The sequence below is a fragment of the Diabrotica virgifera genome, chromosome 5 (genome assembly GCF_917563875.1).
Source record: "Diabrotica virgifera virgifera chromosome 5, PGI_DIABVI_V3a".
Lineage (NCBI taxonomy): Eukaryota > Metazoa > Arthropoda > Insecta > Coleoptera > Chrysomelidae > Diabrotica > Diabrotica virgifera.
This window is the reverse complement of record NC_065447.1, coordinates 251,578,535-251,600,523: the sequence shown is the minus strand read 5'-3', so window position 1 is coordinate 251,600,523 and position 21,989 is coordinate 251,578,535. Positions and strand designations below refer to the sequence as shown.

The window sequence follows — 21,989 nt, the reverse complement described above, 5'->3', positions numbered from 1 at the left end:
TATTAGAAACAATCAACAAAATACTATATAATTATGATTTTTGTGAATTATTTAAAAACAAAGTGTGTATTGGACTTGTACATACCTGTTTGGTTTAAATTTAGGAGGTACCATTTGATATCCGCTAAGTTAACATTTTGCACGGTTTCATACTCGCCCTTCAGCCAAAATTTAGGGAAAGTGTCAGTGTAATTTGGCTTTACATTAGTAGTAAATGATAACGGAACCCAGTAGCTTGACTTTTCGTCCCTCATTCGGTAAAGGAATCTTTTCTGAAAATATAATTTATTTGTAGTTAATTTGGTCATAAATAGAATGATATTGGCCATATTGGCCAACCTTTATTTAGCAGCAAACTATTCACCTTTGAGCTAGAAGACATTTTTAAGAATTAGAATGGAACAACAAGAGTATAAACATCGAAGTATCATACTTAAACCATTTGAGATTTGCAGATGACATAGTTTCCATTCCCAAAGAATGGAGACCAAAGAGGACGACTAGAAGTATAGGAAGATCTCAAAAGAGATGGGTAGATCACATATAGGGCAGTCAATGAGGGTATGTGGTATGCTCCGAATTCCATCCTACTATATCGATTTACGTGATATTTTCACAGTAAGTAGGGAATAGCCCAAGAAACAAAGTCTACCCTATGCCGATGTGTGCTTTTGTCTTGGGGGCGGTTCCCACCCCTTCTCGGGGGTGGAAATTTTTTTGCTTAAATAACTACGGAAGTTGCTAGAGAACTTAATACTAAGCAAAAACTGTTCTATATTTTTTTTTTCGAAAACTCGATACTTTGAGATATTCCTGGTTGAAAATTTGCCATTTTCATTGAAACATAACACCTTTTCAAACGGTTTTTTGCGAATACCTTAAAAACTATGCATCTATCTAAAAAAATATATAAAACATTTTTGTAGCTTATAAAATAACAAAGAGATTCTTTCCTTTATGAATCTTCTAGTTATAACAGAAAAAGAGATATGGTAATTTAAAAAACTTGATTTCTTGGTGCATGCTCAAATCAGTGTATTTAACTTGAAATAACAAAGAAACGGTCGATTTTAGGTATATAATGCCATCAATAACTTTTGTTGTGCTTGAAAAGACCTATAAATTAAGCAATATTAAATGTCGATTACATTCAAACTATGCGAGATAAACTGTAAAAAATTTGATGACTAACGTATTTTAAGAAAAAAATGAGAAGTGTATTTAACCCCTCATCCACAATAATTTAAATACATCGTTTTTCTTCTACAATACATTTTACTATAGTGTTTTTTCTTATGTTCAAAAAGTTGAGCGGGTTTAAAATGAATGGTTTTTGAAAAAAAATAAGATCAAATTATTGAGCGCATTTTTAAATTTTCTTAAAAATCTTCCTATTTCTCCATGTAACTCGAAAATGATAAGAGATACCAAAAAAAAAAAGATGCCATACAAAAATGTAGGTTTCTTCTAGATAAACATTTTTATTTTATTTTTTATAACAGTATCTCTTATGATTTTCAAGTTACATGGAGAAAAGAAAGATTTTTAAGAAAATTTGAATATGCGCTCTATAATTTGATCTTATTTTTTTCAAAAGCCATTCATTTTAAACCCGCTCAACTTTTTGAACATAAAAATAACACTGTAGTAAAATGTATTGTAGAAGGAAAACGATGCATTTAAATTCTTGTGGATGAGGGGTTAAATATACTTCTCAATTTTTTTCTTAAAATTCGTTGGTCATAAATTTTTTGCAGCATATCTCGCTTAGTTTGAATGTAATCAACATTTAATATTGCATATTTGAAAGAACTTTTTAAGCACAATAAAAAGTATTGGTAGCATTATACAATTATACACCAAAAATCGACCGCTTCTCTGTTATTCAAGTTGAATACACTGATTTGAGCATGCATAAAAAAAAACAAACTCTTTTTACCTACCATATCTCTTTTTGTGTTATCACTAGAAGATTGAAGAAGGAACAAATCTCTTTGATTTTTTGTAAGCTACAAAAATGTTTTATATAATTCTTTTAGTTAGATGCATTGTTTTTAAGGTATTCGCAAAAAATCGTTTGAAAAGGTGTCATATTTCAATGAAAATGGCCAATTTTCAACCACGAATAACTCAAAAAGTATCGAGTTTCCGAAAAATATGATAATCTGAACATAGTAACCACAAGGGGGCCAACATACTGGCCTACAGACCCTGCGAAAATTCCAGATCTCCTCGATTTTGTTATAGTGAGAGGAATAAATGAAAAATACTTTAAACCAAAGTCTTGTTACGATTTATCCTCTGACCATTCACCTGTTATCATAACTGTAAGCAAAAACATAACAAAAATAGAAAGGAGCTGTATATTACACAACAACAAAACAAATTGGAGTTATTTTAGATATCAAGTAAATAATCAAATCAATTTAGACATCCCACTAAAGACCGATAAACAAATCGAACAAGCAGTAGAACATTTTAACACAGTTTTACAGGAAGCAGCATGGAACTCAACACCATTACCTACAAATCGACATATGAACAAACACTGTTCCAATACAATACATGAAAAAATAATTGAGAAAAGAAGACTCAGAAAACAATGGCAATTATCAAGATCACCTCAAAGTAAAACAAACCTCAATAAAGCACAAAAAGACCTAAAAAAATTGATAATAGCAGAAAAAAATGCAAGCTTTCAGGAATACCTACAAAAACTAGATGCAACTCAAGCTACTGACTACTCGTTATGGAAGGCTACAAGGACTCTACGAAGGCAGAACTATACAGTCCCACCACTAAGAACACAAACAGGACAATGGGCGAGAAGTCCTCTAGAAAAGGCCGAAACATTTGCGACACACCTTAAAAAAGTCTTTACATCAAATGAGGGAAGTTACTCACTACAAACTGAAGAAGAAATTATTTCGATACTCACAAAACCTTATCAACTAGAACTTCCTGAAAAAAGATTCACAAAAAATGAGGTAAAAAATATTATACAACACAACATCGATCCAAAAAAGGCTCCAGGATACGACCTGATTACAGGAAAAACTCTTCAGCAACTCCCAGAGAAAGGCTTCCAATTTCTGACACAGTTATTTAACTCTATAATGAGACTAGGTCATTTCCCATCACAGTGGAAACTAGCACAAATAACAATGATACCAAAGCCAGGAAAAGAACCAGAAAATGTACAGTCCTACCGTCCTATTAGTCTTCTTCCCGTGGTATCCAAAGTTTTTGAAAAGCTGACACTTACTAAGCTAATGCCTATACTAGAAAACAAAAAACTAATACCACCACACCAATTTGGGTTTATAAAACAACATTCAACAATACAACAGGTACATAGAATTGTAGAGAGAATCAACGAGGACTTTGAAAATAATAGGTACTGCTCGGCGGTATTTCTGGACGTAAGTCAGGCATTTGATAAAGTCTGGCATAAAGGCCTATTATGTAAACTAAAACAGAATTTACCTACAAATTACTATATACTCTTAAAGTCATATATCACCAACAGAAACTTCCAGGTAAAGTATGAGAATGAATACACAAACATACAACAAATTCTCGCTGGGGTGCCCCAAGGAAGTGTACTAGGACCTATATTATACCTTATATTCACTGCTGACTTACCGACAGATACACATATCACTACAGCCACATTTGCGGATGATACGGCAATACTATCATCGAACAAAAATCCCAAAATAGCCTCAGAAATCTTACAAAATAATCTAAATAAAATTCAACAATGGATGACAAAATGGAGAGTCAAAATTAATGAAAACAAATCGCTACACCTAACATTTACCACGCGTAGGGAAACATGTCCGGCTGTATACTTAAACGATAAAGGAATCCCACAAGGTGATGAAGTCAAATATCTAGGTATGTACTTGGACAGAAGATTAAACTGGAGGAAGCATATATTTACTAAGCGAAAACAACTGGGTCATAAGTTAAGAACCATATATTGGCTGTTGGGCAAAAAATCAAAACTATCAACTGAAAATAAAATATTAATCTACAAATCCATCCTAAAACCAGTGTGGACTTATGGGATAGAATTATGGGGAACCGCCGCACATTCCAACATTGAAATCATACAAAGATTTCAGTCCAAAATATTGAGATCAATACTAGGAGTTCCATGGTTCATAACCAATGAAGCCATCCATCGGGACGCCGGACTACCATACGTCAAAGATGACATCAAAAAGTGCGCGAAAAAACATACAGAAAAACTTAAAGTGCATCCAAACGTGTTAGCAAAAAATTTAGTGAATAAACCGCGTACTGTTCGTAGGTTAAAACGAAAAGTTCCGTTAGAGTTAAGTGAACAATAGGTACTAAATTAATGTGTATAAGTTTATGTCAGAAATAGTCAGTGTTGTAGGCTAAGTTTTAAAAAAGGGGTGCATCACTGGATGCCTCCCTACATGTCATTCCTAATTATTGTCAGTCCTATTACTTATTGTCTGTTATCTACCTAAACATTTAGGTTTAGATTGTATAGATAGATTGTAATAAATGTGGGGTTAAAAAAAAAAAAAAATAACTACGGAAGTTGCTAGAGAACTTAATACTAAGCAAAAACTGTTCTATATTTTTTTTTCGAAAACTCGATACTTTGAGATATTCCTGGTTGAAAATTTGCCATTTTCATTGAAACATAACACCTTTTCAAACGGTTTTTTGCGAATACCTTAAAAACTATGCATCTATCTAAAAAAATATATAAAACATTTTTGTAGCTTATAAAATAACAAAGAGATTCTTTCCTTTATGAATCTTCTAGTTATAACAGAAAAAGAGATATGGTAATTTAAAAAACTTGATTTCTTGGTGCATGCTCAAATCAGTGTATTTAACTTGAAATAACAAAGAAACGGTCGATTTTAGGTATATAATGCCATCAATAACTTTTGTTGTGCTTGAAAAGACCTATAAATTAAGCAATATTAAATGTCGATTACATTCAAACTATGCGAGATAAACTGTAAAAAATTTGATGACTAACGTATTTTAAGAAAAAAATGAGAAGTGTATTTAACCCCTCATCCACAATAATTTAAATACATCGTTTTTCTTCTACAATACATTTTACTATAGTGTTTTTTCTTATGTTCAAAAAGTTGAGCGGGTTTAAAATGAATGGTTTTTGAAAAAAAATAAGATCAAATTATTGAGCGCATTTTTAAATTTTCTTAAATATCTTCCTATTTCTCCATGTAACTCGAAAATGATAAGAGATACCAAAAAAAAAGATGCCATACAAAAATGTAGGTTTCTTCTAGATAAACATTTTTATTTTATTTTTTATAACAGTATCTCTTATGATTTTCAAGTTACATGGAGAAAAGAAAGATTTTTAAGAAAATTTGAATATGCGCTCTATAATTTGATCTTATTTTTTTCAAAAACCATTCATTTTAAACCCGCTCAACTTTTGGAACATAAAAATAACACTGTAGTAAAATGTATTGTAGAAGGAAAACGATGCATTTAAATTCTTGTGGATGAGGGGTTAAATATACTTCTCAATTTTTTTCTTAAAATTCGTTGGTCATAAATTTTTTGCAGCATATCTCGCTTAGTTTGAATGTAATCAACATTTAATATTGCATATTTGAAAGAACTTTTTAAGCACAATAAAAAGTATTGGTAGCATTATACAATTATACACCAAAAATCGACCGCTTCTCTGTTATTCAAGTTGAATACACTGATTTGAGCATGCACAAAAAAAAACAAACTCTTTTTACCTACCATATCTCTTTTTGTGTTATCACTAGAAGATTGAAGAAGGAACAAATCTCTTTGATTTTTTGTAAGCTACAAAAATGTTTTATATAATTCTTTTAGTTAGATGCATTGTTTTTAAGGTATTCGCAAAAAATCGTTTGAAAAGGTGTCATTATTTCAATGAAAATGGCCAATTTTCAACCACGAATAACTCAAAAAGTATCGAGTTTCCGAAAAAAAAATTATAGAACAGTTTTTGCTTAGAATTAGGTTCTCTACCAACTTCCCTAGTTGTTTAACCAAAAAATTTTTCACCCCGAGAAGGGATGGGAACCGCCCCCAAGACAAAAGCACACATCAGCATAGGGTAGACTTTGAATAAGGAGATATTTTCAGGCTATTCCTAAAATTTCATTAAAATCCATGCAGTAGGATAGAATTCGGAGGTAATAACCTGTTCTTGCTCTCGTTGACTGCCCTAATAAGAATACTGGAAGCAAACAGTGGATTATATTGGCACAAGGTAGAGAAGATGGATGCAATTGGAAGAGACCTACATTCAGGAGTGAATAAAAAATGGAAGACGAAGAAGAAGTTAAGCCATCGGGTCAGACCCAAGTCATCGGAGTTAAAGACATAACACAAAGGTAATGTAAAGGTCATCATCATCAACAGCTATTCCATCCATCGTCATGTCTCACTTAGGTGTGTCCATTCATATCTGTTTGCTGTTTTTTGCATCCATTCATGGCCAGCCATCCAATGACCATCTGATTGGTGTACCTCAATTTATATCCCACTACACAAAAAAGGAACTACTACCAGATGTGAAAACTACCGCACACTGTCACTTATAACACATGCTAGTAAAATCTGGTTGCATATCATCAAAAACAGATTAAAAATTACATTACCAAATACCTCAGGAACAAGCGGGGTTTGTAAAGGGTAAAGGTGCAAGGGAACAAATCCTGAACCTGAGACAACTCATTGAAAAGTCTATAGAATTTCAAATACCTATGATTATATGCTTCGTTGACTACCAAAAGGCATTTGATTGTGTAAGCTGGATAAATATGTGGTCAATTTTAATAGAAATGGGCGCACCAATGCACCTGGTGACACTTATTAAAAATCTGTACCAGTCTAATATAGCGACAGTACGACTAGATCAGAAGTTCTCAAACCAATTCAAGACCGAGACAGGTGTTAGACAAGGATGCGTGTTGTCACCTGACTTATTTAACATTTATGGTGAACATGTCATAAGGATGGTTTTAGAAGGATGGGCCGATGGAATAACAGTAGCTGGTAGGAAAATCTCCAATTGAAGATTTGCTGATCAAGCAAATTTGCACTTATAGCAGCAAATGATCAAGAAATGTTTGATCTTCTGCGAAGAGTTGAGTACAAAAGAAATAAAGTTGGTCTGAAAATCAATAAGGCTAAGACAAAAATAATGGTGGTAGACAGATTTGACACTATTCAACTGACTAACATATTACAGGAATACCAGATAGTAAACACCTTTGTCTATCTCGGGTCTAGTATAACTAACGATGGTAACTGTGAAGCAGAAGTTCGGAGACGTATTGGTATGGCAAAAAATGCGATGAGTCGCCTAACTAAAGTTTGGAAAGACAGATCTATCTCTCAAAATATCAAGATGAGACTGGTGAATGCCCTTGTATTCTCAATATTTCTATACGGAGCAGAGACTTGGACTCTTCGCGCATGCGAGCGCCAAAAAATTGATGCCTTTGAGATGTGGTGCTGGAGAAGAATGCTGTGCATACCTTGGACAGCTCATAGGACAAACGTTTCCATTCTAAACCAGCTCGAAATTAAAAAAGGCTGTCCACAATATGTCTGCAACGAATACTGCAATTCTTTGGTCACGTGGTTCGCAGAGGTGACGACAGTTTGGAGAGATTAATTGTTTCTGGAAACGTTCCGGGGAGAAGATCAAGAGGACGATCACCAACTAGATGGTCTGACCAAATAAAGCATTCAGCTGGAAACTCATTCTGCGAAGCTCTTAGAGCAGCTGAAGATAGAGACCAATGAAGAAACATTGTTAGGAATATTGGAAGAAATCACGATCCTCAGTAACGGTGAAACGACAGGAGAGAGAGATGGCCAGCCATTCGTTTGATGTCATCAGTCCATCTTGTTTGAGATCTGCCTCTACTTCTTTTGCTTGCCCTTAGTCGCCACTCGAGAATTCGCTTTGTCCTACGGTTGTCTTCCATTCTTCCTCTGTGTCCTGCCCAGTTCCATTTTAACATGGCAATCTTCTGGATCACATCTGTTACTTTTGATCTTCTTATCTCTTCATTGGACTTGCGATCACTGAGCTTAATTTTGAGCATTCCCCGTTCCATAGCTCTCACTTGAAGAGAGCTATGAGCATAGAGTCACTGGAAGTTTGTGGACTGGTTGTCAGAACTGGCAACACGTACTGATCGAACGTTTTTGCCTTTAACGTAGTATGGTACCTAATGTAAAGGTAAGGTAAAGATAATAGTAATTCAGGAGCTAAATAAGAAAAGACTAAGTTTTCAATCTAATAGCACATAAAATAATAACAAAAAATATTACTTTACATCCCACCAGACTGAAAACAATGGGAACCTTCTCTAAATAAGAAAACTACCAAGTAAAAGCCAAAAATTTTCTTTTCATACCTGAGACAGGCTAAGTGTGTTCTGTTCATAATCAGCATAAGCATATATAACAGGATACCCTGCTCGTTCTGTCCATGTATCCATAATGATTTTAACAGTTTCATTTGGTAGCAAGATCTGTCTGTTATGTGCTTCTTCGGTAAGAGATGCAAATAAATCGTTTCTATCAGCATTTTTGTAAGAGTATTTAGTCAAAAAGTTAGTAAGACCGGTCTTGAAAGTTTCTTCTCCAAGGAAGTTGCTTATCATGTTAACTATTGCAGCTCCTAAAAAGATAAGTAGAACAAGGTGGTACAGTTTATTCACATAAGCTATGCAGGATGTAAACATTAGTTGACAACGATGTCGTCATCATCAACATATAGATGACTATTTCGTTCAGTTTTTGAATTTTTTTGGATAACAGTTACTTGTATAATCGCTTAAATTATTCAATAATTTGATTAATAGGATTATTTTTTACTATCTATATATCCAGTGATTAGAACACTTTATATACTATATGTACAATAAATATATTAAAATAATATAATATTAAAAAGGTGACTGACGTCATCAAGAGGATAGGCAGGTTGAAGTGGAGATGGGCAGGACACATAGCCAGAATGACAGATGGTCGAAAAGGTTATTGGAATGGAGGCCAAGAGAATACAAGAGAAGCGTCGGTCGACCGCCTACAAGATGGAATAACGACTTAAGAAAAGAAAATAAAAACTGGATAAGAGTAGCGCAGGATAGATGGGGTTGGAAACGAGGGGAGGAGGCCTATGTTCAGCAGTGGACTACTGGAGCAGTGAGACTGGATGATGATAATGTACAATAATAACTAATAATCGAGAAAAGAGAAAAAGGGATACTGTGATTTTAATAATATAATGTTAATATGGAACGAGTAGATAAATTTGGAACATCTCTAACAACTAAAATCGTTGTATACTTGCACTGCATATCTTATTGAAATGTAGTATAGTTTGTATTACATATCATAAATATTTATATTTACCTTTTCGATATGTGATAGGATCGAATAACTGTCGAATTTGAACTGTGTTTTGAATATTATCGAAGGAAATTGGTCTAGAAGTTTGCAAAGCGTCTTCACTCATAGCGTCGAGATTTTCAGATAGCATGAATTCTTCAGCAAACATCCATTTTGGTTCAGCCTAAAAATAAAGAAGAATATTTAGTGCCAGTAAATATATGTTATTATGTAAAACGTCCTTTCTTTAAAAGATTTTTACGACCGGCCATTGAGAAGACTTTTAGTAAAAATAGAGAGATAAAAAATGCAGGTGTATAGCTCGAACAGTTTCTTCATGACCATAAAATCAGACAATCAAACAGTGCAGGTGCCAGAATTATCCTAATACACATATTTATATTTCATGTAAAATTTCCTATTTTAAACGATTTTTACGACCGGTCATTTAGTCACCTTTTACTAAAAATAGAGAGGAAAAAAATGCAGGTGTATAGCTCGAACAGTATTTTTATGACCATAAAATCAAACAAACAGTCATCATCATGCAACCTCTTCCGTCCACTGCTGGCATAGGTCTCTCCCATTTTTCGCCACTCTACACGGTTCTGTGCGCCTTGTTGCCATTTTTAGGACATTCGTTTAATGTCGTCTATCGAGCGTGTTAGTGGACATCCTCTGCTGCGTTTGTCTTCTCTTGGACACCAGTCAAGTAGTTTTCTGGTCCATCTCTCGAGCCTTTTAGTCTCGCTACGTGACCTTCCCAATTCCACTTCAGCTTGACTATACGTTCGATGACATCAGTGATACCTGTTCTTTTCCTTAGGTCTTCGTTCCTTATTTTGTCTTTTTATCTGACGCCGAGAATCGATCTTTCTATGCGTCTTTGTGCCACTCGCATTTTTAGTGCTATTGTTTTCGTGAGCGTGAGAGTTTCTGCTCCGTATGTCATAATAGGAAGAACGCATTGGTCTATGTCTTCCGTTTCATAGCTATCGGGATGTTGCTGTTGCTCTTAAACCGTTATCGTTGTCACGGGTAGCGGGTAGGAACTCCTGCGTCCCTTGGATTCTATTTTATAGTCCTATTCGGGAAAGTAAATCAATCCCTGCCCTCCGCAGATTCCAGGAACTTCTTGACCCGGGAAGCTAGCACCTGCTAAGGGTTCCTTGTCCAGGGTCACGGATGAAGTCCAAAACGGCATCTAAGGCGACGAAGAATACTTTCGGTATGGCGAAGACGGCGGAGTTGGCAACCTTTGCTTTTAGGGATAGTATAAGATCACAAACCTAGAAGCATCTGACCCGGAGCGGGCGGCTTCAAACAGCCTCGGTACTCACAATGAGCGGCTGAATTAAAAACTCGCCAACCCGCCTTGCCAATGTGTTGTTTCAAGGCAAATACCTCCCTGGAATTAAACAGTGCAGGCGCAAAAATTATCCTTCTTCTTCTTTAAGTGCCGTCTCCTAACCGGAGGTTGGATATCATCATCACTATCTTTACTCTATCTACTGCTGCTCTGAAGAGTTCTATAGAAGATCATTTAAACCAGTCCCTTAAATTCTTCCACCATGACACTCTCCTTTTTCCTATACTCCTTCCGACTCTTATCGTTCCCTGTATTATCAGTCTTAGCATTTCATATCGCTGTCCTATCATTACGTGTCCCAGATATTGTAACTTTCTTATTTTTATTGTGTTTATTATACTCAGTGACATTAGAAGTGTTACACCCAGAAGGAATTATTTCTTGAACTTAATTTTTTGGCAGCACAATGACTATATTTAAGGCATGCTATGATAACAATATCAATGTTTTATCTTTTATAGTTTTTGTAAAAATAAAGTTTTATCTTTAATTTTTTTTTGTGAAAAGACCAATTTATAAGGACCGGTTAGTACAGATATTTTTAGTTATGATTCCTCAGTCTAATTGTATTCAGTGCAAGAATATGCCTCGAGTTCGAAGACACCAAAATTACCACCATTTTAGCGATTTTGACAGGGGTAGAATTATTGCCTATAGAGATATGGGTTTGTCGTATCGCGAAATTGGCAGTCGTGTTATAGTCCAGTCGGGTTAGACGAATAACAGGCCTAACCTTGCATTAAGAGCTGCCCCAAATTTTATTTTTCTAATCTTTAGGGAGGGTCAATATTAGTATAAATTTAAAATCTCGACTGAATTCCACCGTTGCGTTAGCCGGCATCTTGATTTTATACCAGAACCGTTTTTGCTCAATATCTCCGCCATTTTCAATTTTTTGATAAAAAGTGTAGAAACTGAAATTGTTGAAAATACGATTTTCTATAATTTCATTTATTATAATTTTTTCGTGCTGTCGATATTTTCCGAGTTATGAGAGGAAAATAGTGACAGTTGGAGCATAATTATTGAATTATTAAATTATCTCGTTTATTATTAGTTTTACAACAAATATGTACCTGTACAAAAATGAAGAGAATTAAATTCTACACAATTTTGGTCACCATCATTTTTTTGCTAAAATTAATATTTAAGGTAGTACGTATGCGGTAATGGCGCGAGCGTAAGACCGGATTGATTTTATAGCAATTGTTTTTGTTCAATATCTACGCCATTTTCAACTAAAATTGTTCAAAATATAATTTCCTACAATTTATTTTTAACAATTTTTTTCATGCGGTTGATATTTTCCGAGTTACATGGGAAAATAGTAAAAAGTGGTGGGGGGAGCATAATTATTGAATTGAATTTTGTATCCGAGCTGCCCCAAATTTTATAATTACATCCTTTAGGAGAGATCAATAGTAGTGTAAATTTAAAATCTCGACTGAATTCCGCGGTTGCATTAGCCGCCATATTGATTTTAAATGAGAACTGTTGTTGCTTAATATCTCCGCCATTTTCAACTTTTCGACATAAATGGTGGGAAAGAAAATTTTTGGAAATGCAATTTCCTACGATTTCTTTGGCACAATTTTTTTATACGATCAATATTCTCCGAGTTAAGGGGGAAAATAATGGAAGCGGAGGGGAAGCATAATTATTGAATTGTCTCATTTATTATTAATTTTACGACATAATTGTACATAAACAAAAATAAAGAGAATTATATTTTATACAATTTTTGACATTTCCAATGAAACATCAACCAAACTAAGTATATAAAAGACGTAAAAAGACATTATATACATTAAGTTCACTTAATTTTATTAACTAGCGGGTTTTATTGGTTGAATTTGTCTGTCGATATTTTAAGTTTGATGTCGGCTAATATATCGTGATGTTCCAACAATTTTTTTTTAATTTTGGACCCTGTTGGGGGGAATTTTCCCATTGCCCCCCTTGTAGACCCGCCACTGGTTCTCTCGAAAAATTGTAGTAAATCGTAATTGCAACAATTACAGTTCTTACAGTTTTTGTCGAAAAGTTGAAAATGGCGGAGATATTGAACAAAAACAATTGCTACAAAATCAATCAGGTCTTACGCTCGCACCTTTACCACACACGTACTACCTTAAATATTGATTTTATCAAAAAAATGAACGGCATCAAAATTGTACAAAATTTAATTCTCTTCATTTTTGTGTAGGTAAATATTTGTTGTAAAACTAATAATAAACGAGATAATTCAATAATTCAATAATTATGCTACAACTGTCCTATTTTCCCCTCATAACTCGGAAAATATCGACCGCACGAAAAAAATTATAATAAATGAAATTATAGAAAATCGTATTTTCAACAATTTCAGTTTGTATATTTTTTGTCGAAAAGTTGAAAATGGCGGAGATATTGAGCAAAAACCGTTCTCGTTTAAAATAAAGATGGCGGCTAACGCAACGGTGGAATTCAGTCGAGATTTTAAATTTATACTAATATTGACCCTCCCTAAAGATTAGAAAAATAAAATTTGGGGCAGCTCCTAATTCAAGGTCAAATGCTATCCCGACTGGGCTATTAATTGTACGGCAATGACAGTTATGCGAGTATGTCGTGTGTGGACAAACGAAGGTATAGGAATACGAAGAAGACCAACTGGTCAACCGAGGCGTACCACAGGGCGTCAAGATAGGCGCTTTAGACTCCTGGTTCTGAGAGACCGTTTTGCTACTACGAGTCAAATAGCTGACCAATGGTTTGGTGTAGAAGGTAGATCTGTTACTAGACGTACCCTATACCGTAGCATTTGAGCCTTTGGACTGGTTGCATTCCGCCCACCACGAGTGCTTCCTTTGACTGCGGACCACTGTCCTCAACGTTTGAATTGGTGCAGAGAACGACAACATTGGGTGGCAGAATGGCATAATGTAGCATTCAGCAATGAATCGCGATTTTGTTTAGTTATGCATGATGGTCGTAAGATGATAAGACGCCGACATACGACGTCTTATCGCCAGACGATAAGTCGACGAGATATGGGGTTTGCTGTTGAGAGGCATCTACACAGGACAGTTGGAGTAATCGTTTGGAGGGTTAATGCCTATGGTAGCCGATCACCACTTTTGTTTATTCGAGGCAGTATGACAGATGCGCGTTATGTTGATGACATCTTACAAACCAGTTTACTGCCTTATCTAGACGGCCGTCGAAACGCCCTTTTTCAGGAAGACAACGCACGTCCCCATATTGCTCGTCAAACTATGGACTTTTTCCAAGAAGCTGGCGTTAATTTTTTGCCGTGGCTACCCCGTTCGCAGGGTTTATATCCTATCAAACATGTGTGGGATATGATGGGGAGGAGACTGTCCACTTTGCACCATCCTCCACAGACTCTGGCATAGTTAATCCATGAAATTCAAGTTGCTTGGAACAAGGTGCCACAACCAGATATCGATCATCTCATTTTGTCAATCCCTAGACGTGTACAGGAGTGTATTCAGCTAGGGGGTCGCCAAACACATTATTATTTTTTTTAATCAAGTATATTCAAATGGGAAATAAGCCACAATTTTACCTAAAAATGATTTTATTAACGTTTCGACGCCCAAGTCGGGTGTCGTTGTCAAAAATCTTGACAAGTATATACTTGATTATAAAAATGCCACAAGAAAATAGCTTCAGAACAACATTATTTTTTTTATTACATGTCAATAAAAAGTCTTGCCAAGTCTTGCCATTCTAATGAAAATGTAATCTGTTGCCAAAAAATTAAGTTCCAGAAATGATTCCTTCTGGCTGTAACACTTCTAATGGCACTGAGTATATTTCGCATTCTTTACCCATTTCTCGCAATACTTTCGTGTTCGTTTTCTTCTATGTCCATGATATTCTAAGCATCCTTCTGTAGCATCACATTTAAAATGACTGCAGCTTATTTATGTGTCCAGCTTTCAAGCCCATATTGCAGTATCGAGAACACGTAGCATCTCAAAGCTCTTACTGTCAGTTCTAAGCTAAGGTCTTGGTTGCAGAGAATTGTTTTAATTTTTACAAACGCATTTCTTGCTATTTCTATCCTGGTCCTTATTTCTGTTATTTTGATAATTTTTCTCTGAAATCCAGGTTCCTAGGTTTTTGTATTTATCAACCCTTTCTATCGGTACATTTCCTAAATGTATGCTTGTTTGTATGCTTATTTTCTTAGTTATTATCATGTATTTGGTCTTTTTTATATTCATTTTTAGTCCATATTCTTCACAGAAACTGTTTGTTTTGTTTAGTAGTAATTGGAGTTGTTCAGCAGAGCTTGCCATAATCACGGTGTCATCTGCATATCTTATGTTGTTAATAGATCTTCCGTTAATTATTATTCCTTCACTTTGAGATACTAATTCTTCTTTAAAAATGGCTTTACTATATGCATTAAAGAGTAATGGAGACATAATATATCCCAGCCCAACTCCTCTCATGATTTCAATTTTTGGACTAGTACAAAAATTATCCTAGTCCAGATATATTTCAAATAGGTTCAAAAACTTTAAAATAATAATGACAACTTACATAGTTTACTCCTGAGTATACCAAGAAATTAGAAAAACCTTCTTTCAACCAGAGATCGTTCCAAAATACTGGAGTCACGAGATTACCGAACCATTGATGTGCTAGTTCGTGGGCCAAAATTGTTGCTGTAGTTCTCTTGTCCTCATTAGTTGATGATTGTTGATCGTACAAGAGAACATCCTCCCTGTAAATATAATAAATTATCTGTAATTAGGATAAAAAAAACACGAAAACTGGTATGAAAACGATGTAGCAGCAGCAAACATGTCACGAAATGTGGTGTATTACTCCCTAGGTACGCTACCAAAATTGCCCTCAAAAGCAGCAAAAACAAAGGTAGGTAAAACTATAATTACTCGCCCCATAATAATCTATGTAAGTGAGACTTGGACACTGAACAAACGTGAAACAACAAAATTATTAATACAAACTAAGAGGAGTCTAAAGGACCAAAGTATTAGAGATCTCTATAGGCCAGAAAGCAGAATTTTTGGTAACAACCTTTAATATAAGCCTTCTATAATTTGTAAGGCAATACCTACCGATGAATAGTAGACAAGGGAGAATCTACAATATGCATTCTACACTCTACACCTGTTTACTTATCTAGGTAAAACTCCAACAAAATTTGGCTTCCTAAAATGTGAATAAAAATAAAAAAAAAATGGAAGACAGCTTTGCTCCAGGGACCAGCAGTTCTGATGACTCTCTAAAGAAGAAACATATGTCAACTGATGGTGATGACTTCCGATGAAAAACTACTAAATACAACCTTCTCGGAGAGGGCCGATGGCAGAAGTTCAGTTGGTTGCCCAAGAAAAAGATGACCAAGACTCACGTAATGTTTTAGAGCCAAGAAAGAAGAAGAATTATGATAAATATAATTTAAATATAATTATTAACAATAGGGAAACATGTAAGGGAACATAAATACAACACGACAAAAATTAAAACAAAAGACACGTCTACGGCCAACATACCAACACCAAGGGGAATCAGGCAGGGAGACAGCCTCGGCCATTTCTATTCAATATCAATATGCTGATGCAAGATGCAGTAGAATCAGTATATAGTGTGCTATACGGATGATATAGCCCTGATTGCAGAGGATGAGGATGGCTTACAAAGACAACTTTATCTAATCTCTACCAAGTATGTCGACGGCTCAATATGAACATATTCAAGCAGAAAACAAAATGCATTACCATTGCGAAAGATCCAATTAGATGCAAGCTCGTGGTAGGGGGGAAACCCATAGAGCAGCTAAATCAGTTCAAATATCTAGGTGGAGATTTATCAAGTTATCATGGCCCAGCCAGAGATCTAAGAGGACAAATAAACAAGGCCGCAGTCTTGTCCGGATGCTTGAGAGACGTGGTCTGGAATAACCCATATATGAGAATGGACAGCAACTGAGCAAAGTTGAAATTTATAAAACTTGCATCAGACCTGTTATGACCTATGGTATTGAATCAAGAGAAGACACGAATAAAACCAAAAGCATGCGACGAACAGCCGAAATGAAGACACTAAGAGCAATTGCAGGGAAGACAATAAGGGATAGAATAGGAAACAACATCGTCAGGGAAGAATGTGACGTGCAAGATGCAGTAAGATGGGATAGGCAAAGATGACGAGAATGAATTTAGTCATGTAAAAAGAATGGAGGAGCACAGACTACCGAGAATTGCGCTAGAAGGAAAACCAGCAGGCAAGCGTCCACCGGGGAGAGCACCAAAAATATGGAGAGATAGCTGGCAGTCTACCTTTCAAGAAATACTTCAACGTCGGAATTAACAGATCGACAGATTTTACAACAAGTATAAGAAAAAAAAAAAGAAGAAACATGTGAGGTTCATTTTTTGTTGAATGAGCTGATTATAGTAACAAAAATTCCTATTTATCTAATAGTTTTTTTATTCTTTTTACCTGAATGTTATCAGTCCCCAATTTTCCATAGCACTGAAACCAAACTCAGGAACAGCTACAATATCAATTTTAGATAGCGGAAACTTAATGCCGAAATAATTTTCATAGAAACTGAGGATTTTAGGTCCTATCTGTGCAGCATAAGCAGAGTTTCCAGCGATTTGTGGTCGTGCCCAAAACGTCATTCGGGGATCGTCTCCAGCACCTTTAATGAAGTCCATTACCATGAAAGCGACTAGATACGTTGACATCTTGGGAGTTTCGGGATATTCGTCCCAACTCCATAGTTCTGAGTTGTTTGTTCTAAAAAGAAAACATAAAAATATAATTACCAAAGATCCGGACTCATAGAATCCGCTCTATTATAGAAGGTTATATTATGTTTTCTAACTAAAATTAATACCGTACAATTAACGTATGTACAGAATGTGGAATTATTAAAATAATTTCAGAGTTTGTGGACTGTATTATTATATATGGTGTGGTTCATATGAATTGTGAGAGGTAGTTAAATGTTATACAGACAATCTTCAACATCAAAATCTTCAAAATGTGCATTAATAGCCTTACCCATATAACTGTTATTTCTGCACATATGCAGGTTTCTCATGCAGTGGTTTAATACGACAGGAGGGATCAGATAAGTAGGTTTCGGTTATGGCATAGGAGGTCTTCATTCGCGGTATTCACACGCGGTTGTTTTTCGTACGAGGTTTAAATGTGTTTTATGGATTAGCGGATAAACGGTAATATAACGGATAAGCGGTATTTATTCGGATAAATATAACGGATAAGCGGTAGTTATTCACTATAATGTTTTTTTGAGCAGTGTTATTGCTGAAAGAGAACAGAATTGCGCGAGAAAAGCGCCTTTTCACTTCAAGAGGAGGAGTCAAAGAGATTCGCGGTATTTTAGTACGAGGTACTAGTGGTAATAGGGATAGAAAAAAGCGTCTTTACACTTCAACAATAGAAGTCAAAGAGAGTTATTCGCACGTCTAATGCTTTCAAGAGGAGAAAGCAGAGAAATTCGCGGTATTTTCGAGTGTTCTTCTTCTAGTGTCGAGTCCACTAATGAAGATTTGCTATAACCATTTTGCCTCATTTTGAACCGCATCCAGGAAAAATTAGATGCATACTAATCCCACAACAAGCAGGCTTCAGACCAGGTAAATCATGCACAGGCCAAGTGCTGAACCTAACGAGTAAATAGAGGAGGGATTTGAACAGAAAGAGATAGTGAGAGTAGCCTTGATAGACCTCACAGCGGCTTATGTGAGCGGCCGTGGAGTAACGGCAATACCGCTGGCCTCACACGCCAGTGCACGTGGGTTCGAGCCCTGCCAAAGACAAACCATTTTCATTTCCAATAATGACACGAGCCGTCTCACCATGCATCGGAGAGCACGTAAAGCCGTCGGTACCCCTGGGCTAGTGTACATCGGCACTAGTTACTTGAAACAGGGTTAAATATGTAAATGGCGCCGGAACTGTCCGTAAGGATCTCCCCGGCAAAAATGCCATACGATATTATTATTATACAGCGGTCTATGATACGATAAACCACAGAACCTTGCTAACTAAGATCTATAACACTCTGCTTGACTATGACCTGGTAAATATCATTAGATCACTATTGTGTAATAGATGCTTCTACGTTGTGCTAACTGGAAAGAAGAGCAGATGGAGAACCCAAAAAAATGGCCTACCTCAAGGAAACATTTACACCAACGACCAACCAATGCACCCTCAGACTGAGAGTTTTGTTTACGCTGACGACCTTGGTATCGCCGTAAAGGGAAAAACACTCACACAAGTGGAGTCAACAATGGAAGAGGCTTTAAACATGATGTAAACTTACTACAAACAAAACTCATTAAAACCAAACCCTACAAAAACCCAAGTATGTGCATTCCATCTCAACAACCATCTGGCGCATGTAAAACTGAATGTTTCTTGGGAGGGACAACGCTTGGAACATACTGATAGGCCCAAATATCGTGCAGTGATACTAGACCGGTCACTAACGTATAAATTCCACTGTCAGAGCACAAGACAAAAGGTTTCTACGAGAAACAACCTTCTCCGGAAGCTTGTAGGGAGCAAGTGGGGTGCAAACCCCCAGGTCTTAAAGTCAACAGCTGAGGCCTTATGTTTATCAACAGGGGAATATGCTTGTCCCGTTTGGGGTAGATCTAGACACGCCCAACAAGTCACCACGGCGTTAAATGAAACATGTAGAATAATGACCGGTTGCATGAAGCCTACCCCTCTACCCCTACTGTACAGGGCAGCTGGATTCGCACCACCAGACGACCGTAGATGCTCCTCACAATATGTGGAGAAGTTACAACCGTATACGCACAGGTGTTGCCCCTGTAAAACAGAACCTCATTAAATGGGGCATCAAGACAGATAACGACGCACTTTGTGAATGTGGGGAAATACAGAACGTGGAGCACCTGAGAGTGTGCAGACTTTGCCCATCACAGTACACCCTCGATGATTTATGGCCCGCAAATACAAAGGGTGTAGACGTGGCCCGATATTGGGTAGAAAAACTGTAGTCGGATCCAGACACGAAAAAGTAAAGTAAGCTATAACCATTGCAAATTCGTCTCTATCTTCTGCTTTTCTGAAAAGCGTCTGTGTGTTTTACTCGGTCCCGTCGCGAATGTTTTTCTTCGAGGATACTTGTCGTCTACCAGGATCCCTTTTTCCTTCGATTTTACCCTTCATAATCAGCTGTAATAGCTCATACAATTTCTAAATATGTGCCCCAAATATGCTGTTTTTCTCTTTTTAATGCTGCTCAAAAGTTCTGTATCTCTTCCCACTCTGTGCAACACCATTTCGTTCGTAATATGATCGGTCCACGGTATTTTTAAAATTCTCCTGAAAAGCCGCATTTCAAAAGCTTCCAACTTTCTCATTAAGTCAACATTAACAGTCCAAGCTTCGACACCATAAAAAAGAATAGAGTGGATAGAACATTTTACCATCCGATATCGGATATCGAGTCTTTGGTTACTCAGAAATTTCCTCATTTTCAAAAAGACTGCTCTTGATTGCTCTATTCTTGATCGAATGTCAACTTAGTGGTTATTACTGAGAGATCAGAGAATCCGAGATTTCGAGAACATATGGATTCGATAGTCACAACCAGACAGAGTGAGTATTTTTTTGCAGTGTCTAAGACTGTCTGTATTTCTAAAGGAGTGTGGTAGCGTAAGGAGGGAGCATCATTACTAAGGGATGGATTTAAGAATAATTTTTATTATTGAGGTTAAAAATTTATGATTTGATACAGTAAAAAAATAATATTATTCTTCGCATAATTAAACTAATATTTTGATATATATTAAGTTACTTACGAAAATGGAGTTTTCTGGGCCAACGGCATATTTGACAGTGACAACATGTCAGCTGGTCGTCCTATAGTTATTTGGAAATTGGCCTTGAACGATGGTTCATCGAAGCATGGAAAAGCACTTCTTGCATCAACTGGAGAAAACTGTGTAGAGGCAATTAACCTAAAGTAAAAAGTATTTATAATATCATATTAACATAAAATAGTATAGAAGTAAAGGAGCAACAAGAGAATGGGTTATTTTCCCATGTAGAATTCCATTAGAAGACGCTAAGGCTAAGGTTCAAACCCTGTTCAAAGGTAATCAGGTTCTGTTCAAGATCTGTTCAAAACTGATCAGGATCTATTCCTAGATCTGTTCTAGACCTGTTTTAGAACAGGTCATTAATAATGTCAAATTAAGAAAAGATTAGTAAAAACCATCGAGAATATATAAAGATAACATAGCTATGATAAGATGTAAAGGAAAACTATCGCAACCTATCAAGTTTGAAACTGGCATTAGACAAGGAGATTCGCTGAGCCCATTAATATTTAATTTGATAATAGATGAAATCATCAAGAAAGTTAAAAAAGAAGAGGATATAGAATGGGAGAAAAGGAAAAAAGATAATCTGCTACGCCGACGACGCCATAATAACAGCCAAAAATGGAGATGACCTACAAAGATTAATAATTAAAGAATTAGAAGACACGGCGCTCATATAGAACATGGTGATCTTAACAGAGAAAACTAAATCGATAGTGATATCAGCGGAACCTAGACGATGTAAACTGGTAGTAAATAACAAAATAATAGAACAAGTGATGGAAACGGAATACTTGGGAATAAAACTGTCAAGCTACGGAAAAGTGTAAGAAGTACAAAAACAAGTGAACATGGCGAACAGAGCAGCACGATGTCTCAACAACACAATCTGGAGAAACAAACATCTCACAACGGAAACGAAAACTAGGATATATAAATCAACAATAAGACCGATAATGATGTACATAGCGGAAACAAGAGCAGATACGGCGAAGAGCAAAAGACTGCTGGAAACAGCAGAAATTAAATTCTTACGAAAAGTAACAATACCAAACTCTAAAAGACAGAGTAAGCAGTGAGGAAATACGAGCGAGATGTGGTATAGAGGAAATAAACATGTGGATCAAAAGAAGAATAATAGAATGCAATCAACACATAGAAATAATGACAGAAAATAGAATATTACGAATAGTAAGAGACAAATTTGCCAAATGGAAGAAGATGATTAGGACAACCGAGGAAAAGATGGCCAGACAACGTCAATTGAGGCTAAAAACCGAAGTAAAACAGGCAAGTACCTATTTATAAAGTAG

At 36.0% G+C, this 21,989-nt stretch overlaps 1 protein-coding gene across 3 annotated transcripts in view; it reads right to left on the bottom strand.

Annotated features, from left to right (window-relative positions):
* Positions 1-21,989, bottom strand: part of LOC126884830 (aminopeptidase N-like) — a 174,358-nt gene that overhangs the window by 21,132 nt on the left and 131,237 nt on the right. For all 3 annotated transcript variants that reach the window (XM_050651092.1, XM_050651091.1, XM_050651094.1), the window contains 6 exons: positions 20,653-20,811; positions 17,279-17,581; positions 15,350-15,533; positions 9,448-9,607; positions 8,445-8,710; positions 86-272 (listed from right to left, as the gene is read on the bottom strand). In XM_050651092.1, the coding sequence (XP_050507049.1) occupies positions 86-272; positions 8,445-8,710; positions 9,448-9,607; positions 15,350-15,533; positions 17,279-17,581; positions 20,653-20,811 (1,259 nt within the window). The remainder of the gene's footprint in view (positions 1-85; positions 273-8,444; positions 8,711-9,447; positions 9,608-15,349; positions 15,534-17,278; positions 17,582-20,652; positions 20,812-21,989) is intronic.